At 44.9% G+C, this 14,662-nt stretch overlaps 1 protein-coding gene across 1 annotated transcript; it reads right to left on the bottom strand.

Annotated features, from left to right (window-relative positions):
* Nucleotides 1-9,828: 9,828 nt before the first annotated feature.
* LOC129820382 (T-box transcription factor T-A) lies at nucleotides 9,829-14,276 on the bottom strand. The gene is made up of 8 exons (XM_055877451.1): nucleotides 14,037-14,276; nucleotides 12,886-13,150; nucleotides 12,407-12,541; nucleotides 12,220-12,281; nucleotides 12,063-12,124; nucleotides 11,624-11,797; nucleotides 11,276-11,399; nucleotides 9,829-11,030 (listed from the first exon to the last, which is right to left on the bottom strand). Exons 1-8 carry the CDS (start codon nucleotides 14,219-14,221, stop codon nucleotides 10,766-10,768), a joined length of 1,272 nt encoding a protein of 423 aa, XP_055733426.1. The 5' UTR covers nucleotides 14,222-14,276; the 3' UTR covers nucleotides 9,829-10,765.
* Nucleotides 14,277-14,662: the final 386 nt, after the last annotated feature.

Below are 14,662 nucleotides of genomic sequence, written 5' to 3'. Positions count from 1 at the left end.
TGGGGGGGCTGCCTCTCGTGCTTGCTTTGTTGGTATATCTCCTCGTAACGTCGCCGTTCCGCTTCCGCTGCCTCTATCTCCTCCTTCGGACGGTGATACTCCCCGGCCCTTGTCCAGGGTCCTGCTCCCTACAGGATTTCCTCCCAGGTCCAGTCCTCCTGACCTCGCTGCTTGGTCCGTTGGTGGTGGGATCTTCTGTTACGGCTGTCGTCTGAATGAGACCAAGGTGCAGCGTGGTAGGCGTACATTTTGAATTTATTAAATGAACAGCAAAAAAACACAAGAAGGATAAACAACACGTAAAGTATAGTAGCGCTAAACCAGCAACTAACAAAACAAGATCCCACAACAGAAAGTGGGAAAAAGGGCTGCCTAAGTATGATTCCCAATCAGAGACAACGATAGACAGCTGCCTCTGATTGGGAACCATACTCGGCCAAAAACAAAGAAATAGACAACATAGAATGCCCACCCCAAATCACACCCTGACCTAGCCAAATAGGGAAATAAAACGTCTCTCTAAGGTCAGGGCGTGGCAGGTATACCTATGATGAAAGTGTATGGATATACCTATGATGAAAGCGTACGGGTATACCTATGATGAAAGTGTATGGGTATACCTATGATGAAAGTGTGCGGGTATACCTATGATGAAAGTGTATGGGTAGACCTATGATGAAGATGTATGGGTATACCTATGATGAAAGTGTACGGGTATACCTATGATGAAAGTGTATGGGTATACCTATGATGAAGATGTATGGGTATACCTATGATGAAAGTGTACGGGTAGACCTATGATGAAAGTGTATGGGTAGACCTATGATGAAAGTGTATGGGTATACCTATGATGAAAGTGTATGGGTATACCTATGATGAAAGTGTATGGGTATACCTATGATGAAGATGTATGGGTATACCTATGATGAAAGTGTATGGGTATACCTATGATGAAGATGTATGGGTATACCTATGATGAAAGTGTATGGATATACCTATGATGAAAGTGTATGGGTATACCTATGATGAAAGTGTACGGGTATACCTATGATGAAAGTGTATGGGTATACCTATGATGAAAGTGTGCGGGTATACCTATGATGAAAGTGTATGGGTATACCTATGATGAAAGTGTACGGGTAGACCTATGATGAAAGTGTATGGATATACCTATGATGAAAGTGTATGGGTATACCTATGATGAAAGTGTATGGATATACCTATGATGAAAGTGTATGGATATACCTATGATGAAAGTGTATGGGTAGACCTATGATGAAAGTGTACGGGTATACCTCTGATGAAAGTGTATGGATATACCTATGATGAAAGCGTACGGGTATACCTATGATGAAAGTGTACGGGTATACCTATGATGAAAGTGTATGGGTATACCTATGATGAAAGTGTATGGGTAGACCTATGATGAAAGTGTACGGGTATACCTATGATGAAAGTGCATGGGTATACCTATGATGAAAGTGTACGGGTATACCTATGATGAAAGTGTATGGGTATACCTATGATGAAAGTGTGCGGGTATACCTATGATAAAAGTGTATGGGTAGACCTATGATGAAAGTGTATGGGTATACCTATGATAAAAGTGTATGGGTAGACCTATGATAAAAGTGTATGGATATACCTATGATGAAAGTGTTTGGGTATACCTATGATGAAAGTGTATGGGTAGACCTATGATGAAAGTGTATGGGTATACCTATGATGAAGATGTATGGGTATACCTATGATGAAAGTGTATGGATATACCTATGATGAAAGTGTATGGATATACCTATGATGAAAGTGTATGGGTATACCTATGATAAAAGTGTATGGGTAGACCTATGATAAAAGTGTATGGGTATACCTATGATGAAAGTGTGCGGGTATACCTATGATAAAAGTGTATGGGTAGACCTATGATGAAAGTGTATGGGTATACCTATGATAAAAGTGTATGGGTAGACCTATGATAAAAGTGTATGGGTATACCTATGATGAAAGTGTATGGATATACCTATGATGAAAGTGTTTGGGTATACCTATGATGAAAGTGTATGGGTAGACCTATGATGAAAGTGTATGGGTATACCTATGATGAAGATGTATGGGTATACCTATGATGAAAGTGTATGGATATACCTATGATGAAAGTGTATGGATATACCTATGATGAAAGTGTATGGGTATACCTATGATAAAAGTGTATGGGTAGACCTATGATAAAAGTGTATGGGTATACCTATGATGAAAGTGTATGGGTATACCTATGATGAAAGTGTATGGGTATACCTATGATGAAAGTGTATGGGTAGACCTATGATGAAAGTGTATGGGTATACCTATGATGAAGATGTATGGGTATACCTATGATGAAAGTGTATGGGTATACCTATGATGAAAGTTTATGGATATACCTATGATGAAAGTGTATGGGTATACCTATGATGAAAGTGTATGGGTATACCTATGATGAAAGTGTATGGGTAGACCTATGATGAAAGTGTATGGGTATACCTATGATAAAAGTGTATGGGTATACCTATGATGAAAGTGTATGGGTATACCTATGATGAAAGTGTATGGGTAGACCTATGATGAAAGTGTATGGGTAGACCTATGATGAAAGTGTATGGGTATACCTATGATGAAAGTGTATGGATATACCTATGATGAAAGTGTATGGATATACCTATGATGAAAGTGTATGGGTATACCTATGATGAAAGTGTATGGGTATACCTATGATGAAAGTGTATGGGTATACCTATGATGAAAGTGTATGGGTATACCTATGATGAAAGTGTATGGGTATACCTATGATGAAAGTGTATGGGTATACCTATGATGAAAGTGTATGGGTATACCTATGATGAAAGTGTATGGGTATACCTATGATGAAAGTGTATGGGTAGACCTATGATGAAAGTGTATGGGTATACCTATGATGAAAGTGTATGGGTATACCTATGATGAAAGTGTATGGGTAGACCTATGATGAAAGTGTATGGATATACCTATGATGAAAGTGTATGGATATACCTATGATGAAGATGTATGGGTACACCTATGATGAAAGTGTATGGGTATACCTATGATTTGTAAGTCGCTCTGGATAAGAGCGTCTGCTAAATGACTTAAATGTAATGTAAATGTATGGATATTGTCACGTTCCTGACCTGTTTTCCTTTGTTTTGTATTCATTTTAGTTGGTCAGGGCGTGAGTTGGGTGGGTTTGTCTATGTTTGTATTTCTATGTGGGGTTTTGTGTTCGGCCTGGTATGATTCTCAATTAGAGACAGGTGTGTATTGTTTGTCTCTAATTGAGAGTCATACAAAGGCAGCCAGGGTTTCACTGGCGTTTTGTGGGTGTTTGTTCCTGTGTCCTCACAGGACAGTTGTAGGTTAGTCACGTTTGTTGTTTTGTAGTTTGTAGTGTCTTGTTTGCTGTGTTCATTAAAAGATGGCTTATTTCCCTCAATCCGCATCTTGGTCCTATCCATGCTCCTCCTCGTCTAAGGGGGAGAACAACAATGACTGCCTTTACAGAAACACCCACCACAACAGGACCAAGCGGATTGAGGAGAGAGAGAAAGAACTAAAGCAATGGAGAGAAGAGGAATGGAGTTGGGAGCAAATTTTCAATGGAGAAGGACCCTGGGCTAAGGTGGGAGAGAATCGCCGCTCTCGGGAGGAGAAGAAGGCAGCCACAGCCCAGGAGCGCAGGTATGAGGGTACGCGGCTAGCACGGAAGCCCGAGAGGCTCACCCAAAAATTTCTTGGGGGGGGGCTAAAGGGGAGTGTGGCGAAGCCGGGTTGGATACCTGAGCCAACTCCCCGGGCTTGCCGTGGAGTAAGAGGGCGTCGTACTGGTCAGACACCGTGTTATGCGGTAAAGCGCACGGTGTCCCCAGTACGCGTGCTTAGCCCAGTGCGGGCTATTCCACCTTGCCGCACTGGGAGGGCTAGGTTGGGCATCGAGCCGAGTGCCATGAAGCCGGCCCAACGTATCTGGTCTCCAGTACGTCACCTCGGGCCGGTGTACATGGCACCAGCCTTACAGGTGGTGTCCCCGGTTCGCCTGCATAGCCCAGTGCGGGCTATTCCACCTCGCCGCACTGGCAGGGCTACGGGGTCCATTCAACCTGGTAAGGTTGGGGAGGCTCGGTGCTCAAGAGCACGTGTCCTCCTTCACGGTCCGGTATATCCGGCGCCACCTTCCCACCCCAGCTCAGTACCACCAGTGCCTACACCACGCACCAGGCTTCCAGTGCATCTCCAGAGCCCTGTTCCTCTTCCACGTACTCTCCCTATGGTGCGTGTCTCCAGCCCGGTGCCTCCAGTTCCGGCACCACGCACCAAGCCTCCTGTGCGTCTCCAGAGCCCTGGACGCACTGTTCCTTCTCCCCGCACTCGCCCTGAGGTGCGTGCCCTCAGCCCGGTACCTCCAGTTCCGGTACCACGCACCAGGCCTAGAGTGCGCCACGAGAGTCCAGTGTGCCCTGTTCCTGTTCCCCGCACTCGCCCTGAGGTGCGTGCCCTCAGCCCGGTACCTCCAGTTCCGGTACCACGCACCAGGCCTATAGTGCGTCTCAGCCGGCCAGAGTCTGCCGTCTGCCCAGCGGTGCCTGAACGGCCCGTCTGCCCAGCTCCGTCTGAGCCATCTGTCTGCCCAGCGCCGTCTGAGCCATCTGTCTGCCCAGCGCCGTCTGAGCCATCTGTCTGCCCAGCGCCGTCTGAGCCATCTGTCTGCCCAGCGCCGTCTGAGCAATCTGTCTGCCCAGCGCCGTCTGAGCCATCTGTCTGCCCAGCGCCATCTGAGTCAGCCGTCTGCCACGAGCCATTAGAGCCGCCCGTCTGTCCCGAGCCAGTAGAGCCGTCCGTCAGTCAGGAGCCGCTAGAGCCGTCCGTCAGTCAGGAGCCGCCAGAGACGCCCGCCAGTCAGGAGCCGCCAGAGACGCCCGCCAGTCAGGAGCCGCCAGAGACGCCCGCCAGTCAGGAGCCGCCAGAGACGCCCGCCAGTCAGGAGCCGCCAGAGACGCCCGCCAGTCAGGAGCTGCCAGAGACGCCCGCCAGTCAGGAGCTGCCAGAGACGCCCGCCAGTCAGGAGCTGCCAGAGACGCCCGCCAGTCAGGAGCTGCCAGAGACGCCCGCCAGTCAGGAGCTGCCAGAGACGCACGCCAGTCAGGAGCTGCCCGCCAGTCCGGAGCTGCCCTACAGTCCGGAGCTGCCCTACAGTCCGGAGCTGCCCTACAGTCCGGAGCTGCCCTACAGTCCGGAGCTGCCCTACAGTCCGGAGCTGCCCTACAGTCCGGAGCTGCCACTCAGCCCGGACCTGCCGGAGTCCCTCAGCCAGGACCTGCCGGAGTCCCTCAGCCAGGACCTGCCGGAGTCCCTCAGCCAGGACCTGCCGCCCCTTATCCCGGTGCTGCCCCTTGTCCCGGTGCTGCCCCTTGTCCCGGTGCTGCCCCTTGTCCCGGTGCTGCCCCTTGTCCCGGTGCTGCCCCTTGTCCCGGTGCTGCCCCTTGTCCCGGTGCTGCCCCTTGTCCCGGTGCTGCCCCTTATCCCGGTGCTGCCCCTTATCCCGGTGCTGCCCCTTCATTTAGGTGGGGTTAGTGGGAGGGTGGTCATTGGGAGGGGGATAAAGAAGCGGGGATTGATTATGGTGGGGTGGGGACCTCGTCCACCGCCAGAGCCGCCACCGTGGACAGACGCCCACCCAGACCCTCCCCTAGACTTTGTGCTGGTGCGCCCGGAGTTCGCACCTTAAGGGGGGGGTTCTGTCACGTTCCTGACCTGTTTTCCTTTGTTTTGTATTCATTTTAGTTGGTCAGGGCGTGAGTTGGGTGGGTTTGTCTATGTTTGTATTTCTATGTGGGGTTTTGTGTTCGGCCTGGTATGATTCTCAATTAGAGACAGGTGTGTATTGTTTGTCTCTAATTGAGAGTCATACAAAGGCAGCCAGGGTTTCACTGGTGTTTTGTGGGTGTTTGTTCCTGTGTCCTCACAGGACAGTTGTAGGTTAGTCACGTTTGTTGTTTTGTAGTTTGTAGTGTCTTGTTTGCTGTGTTCATTAAAAGATGGCTTATTTCCCTCAATCCGCATCTTGGTCCTATCCATGCTCCTCCTCGTCTAAGGGGGAGAACAACAATGACTGCCTTTACAGATATACCTATGATGAAAGTGTATGGATATACCTATGATGAAGATGTATGGGTATACCTATGATGAAAGTGTATGGGTATACCTATGATGAAAGTGTATGGGTATACCTATGATGAAAGTGTATGGGTATACCTATGATAAAAGTTTATGGGTATACCTATGATGAAAGTGTATGGATATACCTATGATGAAAGTGTATGGGTAGACCTATGATGAAAGTGTATGGGTATACCTATGATGAAAGTGTACGGGTATACCTATGATGGGTATTCATGGTATTATAGTGATCCTCGCTATATGAACCACGTTAAAACTCCTACCAAGTGGGTGAACCCATACGCACTATACACACGAACATATGGATTTTGCATTGTAGATATGTGGTAGTGGAGTAAGGGCCTGAGGGCACCCACTTAGTGTGTTGGGAATTCTGTAATGAATGAATTGTAATGTTCTTAAAATTGTATAACTGCCTTAATTTTGCCAGATCCCAAGAAGAGTAGCTGCTGCCTTGACACTTCGTTGGTGTAATGCGTAGGATTTTTGACTTTCATGCCAGGGAGGGAGCCAAGCTGACTCCCGAGGAGGAAGAGGTGATCAACAAGAAGAGATCTAAGAAGATTCAGAAGAAGTTTGAAGTTCACTTCCCTGTTCGCCCTGTTTGCTACAGTATAATACGGATTAGAGGATGTGTCATTTCAGGGACACATAAAGCAAAACAACCTTGAAAATGGAGAGTCAAAGTTCTAAATAAAACATTGAGGTGTTATTGCTTTCCATTTTAATTCTCTCCATGGTGCGATGGCGATCTGGCATGCTGGCATGCAGCATTTTGGGTTGCTATACTTTTGGGGTTTAATGACAGACAGGGATTGTAAACGTGTTAGCCGTGTGCCACACCTTCATGAAGATTGTCACAAAGATGCGTCAGCGATGGAAACCCCTCAGAAGGATTCCTCTATGTGAGTGGTTCCATCTCTACCTGTCATATCAATTACACAATTCACTTAGCATAGCTGTGTTGGTACTGGTATTTATAGAACACTCCATACAGCAGCCCCAAAAGATGATTGAATTTGGGTGCAGGAGACCACAACATCAGTGTAGGCAATGTGTGATAGGTAATGTGTTGGTTATGTGTGATAACCATAGGACCTTATTTTCAACAGTTATTTCCTCACAATTTGGCTCTTTATGAACAACTGGCCTGCTTCCCGTTTGTTTGTGTGGACTGTGTGTGAGTTGTTGTTGAGTTGTGATGATATAGGGTATAATACACGACGTATCTGTGTCAATGAATACCAGTTGAAGTAGGTATTGACTTTAGTCCAGCAAAATATTATTTATGCTTTCAATGCCGACACTCACTCTTTGACTTGAAGTTTTATATTCTAAACTTAAATATGACATGGGCTGAAATGTATAGATTCAGTCCCTCTTCACCTTTTAGGAAATGTACATTTTATGATTGTAGACAGTAATGTGGTTGGTAAGAAGTAGCTAGGGTAGTGGCTCATTTCATAGACACTGAATGTGACTGTGATTGGCACGCTGAAGTCATATTTGAGAAAACAAAGGAACTTTTAATTTATTATTAAAATTACATAAATAAACAAACTGAATGAGTCCAACAAATACAAATAGAATAGATATGTACATATGATTGGCAAGGAGGGAATGTACACAGAGCGAAGGAGGAGAGAAATCTGTTCTTACTCCTTGGCTGCTGTAGGAGGATACAGGGAACTTTCTTTCTTTCTTTTCTTATTTTCCTTCAGGCCACGAAAAGCAACACACTGGATCCAAAACAAATGGCTAAGAATGAAAATGGACGTTAATTTATACTTAACAAAAAAAAGAACGCAATATGTAAAGTGTTGGTCCCATGTTTCATGAGCTGTATTTAAAGATCCCAGAAATGTTCCATACTCACAAAAATATGATTTCTGTCAAATGTTGTGCACAAGGATAATCCTTCCACCTGACAGGTGTTGCATATCAAGAAGCTGATTAAACAGCATGATCATTACACAGGTGCACCTTATGCTGGGGACAATTAAAAGCCACTCTAAAATGTGCAGTTTTGTCAAACACATTGCCACAGATGTCTTGAAGGAGTGTGCAATTGGCATGCTGACTGCGGGATTCTCCACCAGAGCTGTTGCCAGAAAATGTAATGTTCATATATCTACCATAAACTGCCTCCAATGTTGTTTTAGAGAATTTGGCAGTATGTCCAACCGGCCTCACAAACACAGACTACAAGGAACCACGCCAGTCCAGGACCTCCACTTCCGGCTTCTCCACCTGCAGGATCGTCTGAGACCAGCCACCCGGACAGCTGATGAAACTGAGGAGTATTTCTATCTGTATTAAAGCCCTTTTGTGGATAAAAACTCATTCTGATTGGCTCCCCTGCCCAGTCATGTGAAATCCATAGATTATGGCCATTTGAATTGATTTGAATTGACTGATTTCCTTAGATCAAATGTAACTCAGTAAAATCGTTGAAATTGTTGCATGTTGCATTTATATTTTTGTTCAGTATATTTTATATACACACATACACATTTTATTATGTTAGAACACCAATATTATTTCATTTTATTTATCTGTATCATAATAATAACAACACTAATTGTAACAATAAACAGTCAAACATACAGTGCCTTGCAAAGTATTCATCCCCCTTGGCGTTTTTCCTATTTTGTTGCATTACAACCTGTAATTTAAATAGATTTTTATTTGGATTTCATGTAATGGACATACACAAAAAAGTCCAAATTGGTGAAGTGAAATGAAAAAAATTACTTGTTTCAAAGAATTCTCAAAAACGAAAAACTGAAAAGTGGTGTGTGCATATGTATTCACCCCCTTCGCTATGAAGCCCCTAAATAAGATCTGGTGAAACCAATTACCTTCAGAAGTCACATAATTAGTCAAATAAGGTCCACATGTGTGTAATCTAAGTGTCACATGATCTGTCACATGATCTCAGTACCTGTTCTGAAAGGCCCCAGAGTCTGCAACACCACCAAGCAAGAGGCACCATGAAGACCAAGGAGCTCTCCAAATAGGTCAGGGACAAAGTTGTGGGGAAGTAAAGATCAGGGTTGAGTTATAAAAAAATATCTGAAACATTAAAATCCCACGGAGCACCATTAAATCCATTAATAAAAATTGAAAGGATATGGTACCACAACAAACCTGCCAAGAGAGGGCCGCCCACCAACATTCACGGACCAGGCAAGGAGGCAAAAATCAGAGAGGCAACAAAGAGACCAAAGATAACCCTGAAGGATTCGCCAAAAGACATGTGGGAAACACCCCAAACCTATGGAAGAAGCTACTCTGGTTAGATGAGACTAGAATTGAGCTTTTTGGCCATCAAGGAAACGCTATGTCTGGCGCAAACCCAACACCTCCCATCACCCCGAGAGCACCATCCCCACAGTGAAGCATGGTGGTGGCAGCATCATGCTGTGGGGATGTTTTTCATCAGCAGGGACTGGGAAACTGGTCAGAAGTCTTCCAGAGATTGGAGACTAGGACGAGGTTCACCTTCCAGCAAGACAATGACCCTAAGCATACTGCTAAAGCAACAGTCGAGTGGTTTAAGGGGAAACATTTAAATGTCTTGGAATGGCCAGTTGAGAATCTGTGATATGACTTAAAAATTGCTGTACACCAGCGGGAACCCATCCAACTTGAAGGAGCTGGAGCAGTTTTGCCTTGAAGAATGGGCAAAAATCCCAGTGACTAGATGTGCAAAGCTTATAGAGACATACCCCAAGAGACTTGCAGCTGTAATTGCTGCAAAAGTGGGTGAATAGTTATGCACGCTGAAGTTTTCTGTTTTTTTGTCCTATTTCTTGTTTGTTTCACAAGAAAAAAATATTTTGCATCTTCAAAGTGGTAGGCATGTTGTGAAAATCAAATGATACAAACCCCCCAAAAAATCCATTTTAATTCCAGGTTGTAAGGCAACAAAATAGGAAAAATGCCAAGCGGGGTGAATACTTTTGCAAGCCACTGTAAGGATTGGCCCCTTTAGTAAAGTTGTGGGGGTTACTTCATAAACTTAGCTTTGGGTAGCTAGTGATCCTGATTGTCTTACGCCAGTGTACGATTGTCTTTGAGTCCTGTGTCTGTACTGAAGGACACAACTACAGTAACACACCAGCAACTGGAACGATTGCGGAGGAAGTATTGTCAGATTGTCTTTGGCTTGTAACTGCACCTTGGAGAAAGCCAAGGAAACTCCCAATGGAAAAACACATGCCTCTTCCACTAAGACAGCAAGTTTGTAACTTAAGAATGGCAACCTATGGACTTTGGCTTAGAAAATCTAGGATCTTTGGAATGGAAAAACCAACCATTTCATGTTGGTAAAACACAAGGCCTGAGAGGACCCTACATCTCTCTGCTTCAGATAGATCTTCTTCTGAGTTGACTCTCTGCCTTTCACAGGCGTCCACATGTAATGCATCAACCCAAAGGTTTCCTAGGTGATCGTCAGGCAGTAGAGGAGAGGGAGGTGATGTGGAGCAGGATGGTGCTTGAGGAGAGTCCATGTCTGATGGAAGATGCATTGTGCTCAGTAGCTCTGAGCCACAGGTGCCCAGGAGGCGGTGAGCCTGGCGATGGAGCTTTCGAACTGGGCGTCGCCCACGCCTACACCCACCTCACTAAGGCTGGGGTCGTACATGGAGGATGGTGAGGAAACGGGCAGGGAGGAGGTCAGGCCAGTGTAGGAGGAGCCTCGCAGGAACTGGCTGGTCAGGCCGCCAGAGATGGAACCAGAGGAGGAGCCAGAAGGAGTTAGGGTCGTCCCGGCAACAGACCACAGGCTAGGATACTGGCTGTAGGGAAGAGAGAGAGAGAGACAGAGAGAGAGAGACAGAGACAGAGAGAGAGGGAGAGCAAATGGGGTTTGATTATGAGTTTTTTCCTGGCCGTGTGACCTAACCAGGAAGAAATTTGGGCCTAGTAAAAGTCTAAGCCCAAAATGTTTCCTGATCAAGTCATGTAGTCAGGAAAGTGCTGGAATATAAACAGTGGTATCAGAAACATATAGATGATAAACTATGACCATGTGTTGCCATACCTGGAGTTGGATGTGGCGTTGCTGGTATGGGCCAGGGTTCCCATCCCAGTGGAGTTAGGGATCTGAAGGGCTGACCAGCTGTCATGGGTGGGCAGGGCTCCCGACGAGTTGTCCATGTAGTTGTCTAAACAATAAAGTACAACGACAAATGATTAAAAACAGTATATTAAACATTTCTCTGATCAAAACAATGCATTTCCTTTAGGGGTGATTTCTCAAACATCTTTTATGAACCAACATCTTGAAATGTCCATGCTGTCATCTACACCTAGAAGTCTGACTCGTGACTAGAACAAACAGTAAACAGTGCATTCACAGACCGCTGGGTTGGGCAGAGGAGGTTCTTACTTGAGCTGGAGGAGCGGTGTGGGTAGTGGCTGGGGTAGGGGGCTGCCCTGTGGCCCCTCAGACTGGAGTACCTCTCACAATAAGACCCTGAGGAGGGGCCAGGGGCCCCGCTGAACGGAGGGGGGCTGCTGCTGGAGCACATAGGGCCGTTACCAGGTAGGAACCAACCACCAACTGAAAGGAAGAGAACAGACAAAATGGTTATATTCATATGCGTCCTTTTTTCATACTGTTCTCTATGTATAGTTTCCTTGGGGACATGGAAGGCTTTGAAAATAAAGATATATGAGGATAATTCTTTTCTGAATGTTTAAGAAAAGTGTGTTTGAAAATTATGTCAAATATAATGACTTGGTCTGATTGCTGGAACTGAAATGGAGAGGTCTAGAAAGAGCTTTTCTAATGTGGTTGATGTTGTGAGACTGAAGGGAAGACTTACGTTGGGAATAACCAGACTGTTGACTGTCTCCACCATGGTCTGGCATGTCTTTATGGTCGCTCCTAAAATTGAAAACATAACATAAGAATTGGCACACAAAATCAAATAAACCCATAAGAAGCATATTTCTGACACAATATCAGTCTATTCCTCTTACCTCTCTTTGGCGTCAAGGAAAGCTTTAGCGAATGGATTGTGTTTGATCTTCAACGCAGTTATCTAGAAGGTACATAAATAGGACAGCTTCTATTATTTTCTTCCTTCATTGTAAGCTGGACACAATAACATGTTTATTATTGTGAACAATGAGTATATCTGTGACTGTGTTATTCAGACCAACTGACCTCTTCGTTCTGGTAAGCAGTGACAGCGATGAACTGGGTCTCGGGGAAAGACTGGCTACTGATCATCTTCTGGAGCCCTCCAACCTTCACAATGTGTATCCTGGGCTCATACTTGTGCAGAGAGTTCAGCATGATCTAGAGAGAAATTATACATTATTTTAATAATTTCACAATAAAGTACAATCAAAAACAAAGGTCCAAAACACACACTCAAAATGTATAAGATAGCAGATCAATTTAGTCCTGCAGATGCCCAATAAAAAATTGTGAAGTTGATTTGCCATGAAATGAACACTGTTGTTCACCAGAAAAGGCTTAACTTTGTAATTCAGCACAGCAGGGTAGAGCATCATTAACTCTGAGAGAGCAGGGCAATCTGAACTAGCCTACCAAGTTGTCTTTAAATTGATTTACATAGTAATAAATATGCATACTGCAAATACAAACAAAGAAGACGACAAAACCAATCGGGGCCTTACCTGTCCTCCCCCGTTGAGTTTATTGGACAGTTTGACTTTGCTGAATGAGACAGGCGCTTTCATCCAGTGTGCTCCGAAGTTAGGCGAGTCTGGGTGGATGTAGACGCAGCTAGGGCTCTGTGGCTCGGGCTTGCCACCGGGAACCCACTCGCCGTTCACGTACTTCCACCGGTTGTTGTCTGCAGCCACGAAGTCCAATAGGACTGAGTACATGGCGTTCGGGTCCAAGCCGCTCACATTCGCTCTGAGCACTGGAAACATCCGCCTGTAGATTAAAATAAAGTTGTTAAAATTAACATATTGCTTAAGCAAGCCTAAATATTATGTTATGTTGGCTCAGCCGTTGATCTATATAATTGAATTATTTGGCGGTATATTTGTTTGCATTAATATTTGTTTGCATTACTTTATCCTACTAATAGGTTTATGCGATTTGACGGCCGTTGCGCATTAGGCCTAATTCTTGACATGGTGTTTAAGTTGCCACAGTTAAACATAGATAGTGCCCAGCCGGGCCAACACCCTCTCATCTAGCCTATTGTGAAATGCTGAACATGTCTGTTGCATATCTAACCTGGGCGCATCAGTTACATTTAGCTTCGTGAAGTCAAATCAAATCAAATTTGATTGATCACATACACATATTTAGCAGACGTTATTGCGGGTGTAGCGAAATGCTTGCGTTCCTAGACCCAACAGTGCAGTGGTATGTAACAATTCACAGCAATACACATACATCTAAAAGTAAAATAATGGAATTAAGAAAAATATAAATATTAGATCGAACAATGTTGGAGTGGCACTGACTAAAATACAGTAGAATAGTATACATTATATATATAATATATAATGTATGAGTAAAGCGGTATGTAAACATTATTTAAACATGCCTAGTGTTGCATTATTAAAGTGGCCACTGATTCTAAGTCTATAGGGCAGCAGCCTCTAATGTGCAGGGTTGCGTAACCGGGTGGAAGCCGGCTGGTGATGGCTATTTAACAGTCTGATGGCCTTGAGATAGAAGTCGTGCATAAATGCACTCTAAGATCTCTCCAGATAAACTTGGCTTTTAATGAGGCAGACCAATAGGCCTCGAAGACCTCATTTTGATCCGTTGCTAACAGCAACAACAACAAAAAAACATAGTCTACCTGCCAGTCTTGGTGACGATCATTTCGTTGGTTAGTTCTTTAAACTTGGTCCATAATTCTGCGTCTTCTAGTCCCAGTTTAATATCCCTCTCCGAGGCGTCTCCTTTCTCGCTGCCCTTCTGAAACTCGCTCTCCACCACGCTCAGAAGGTGGTCCAGCCGCTGGTCGGAGTTTGAAGAAGTCATATTTCCTATAGGATGAGTTCGTGTGGTGTTCCGCGAAATATACCGTTAGAATAGGATTCACTGTTTCTAGATTAGTTTTGACAGTGAGATAAGTACTACTGGCTTGGGAGCCCAAGGCCTGATCATATAAGGCCCCCCGGGACCACATGGGGATAGGGGTGTGGCGTTGAGTTCGAGACCACACCCCGATGGCCTAATGGTCGTGTTTCGAGCGTCTCTTCGATGTCCCCAATGCCAAAATGCCCATCATAATTGCGTCAATACAACATTTAAAATGTACCCATAGGGCTCTAGGCCTACTTTAAACAGGGTCATGTATGAATAAGAATAATTTATTCGCTGCCCTTTCCTTTAGGTTTATAGCCTTCATGACCGAGGCCTATACATTTTCTAAAAACGTTTGGATATTCGTTTACTCTTGCATAGCTTAAAACATTTTCA

This window comes from Salvelinus fontinalis, chromosome 22, assembly GCF_029448725.1.
Source record: "Salvelinus fontinalis isolate EN_2023a chromosome 22, ASM2944872v1, whole genome shotgun sequence".
In the NCBI taxonomy this organism is placed as follows: domain Eukaryota; kingdom Metazoa; phylum Chordata; class Actinopteri; order Salmoniformes; family Salmonidae; genus Salvelinus; species Salvelinus fontinalis.
Note: the sequence above shows the minus strand (reverse complement) of the source record. Positions and strands in the feature narration are given on the sequence as shown.

Bases quoted from the DNA above. Each gene is read 5' to 3' on its own strand.
- LOC129820382 (XM_055877451.1), bottom strand. From the start codon at position 14,221: ATGACTTCTTCAAACTCCGACCAGCGGCTGGACCACCTTCTGAGCGTG. The intron at 13,151-14,036 runs GTAGACTATGTT...TTTAATCTACAG, and splicing joins ATCGTCACCAAGACTGGCAG to GCGGATGTTTCCAGTGCTCA. The intron at 12,282-12,406 runs GTCAGTTGGTCT...TGTACCTTCTAG, and splicing joins CTGCTTACCAGAACGAAGAG to ATAACTGCGTTGAAGATCAA.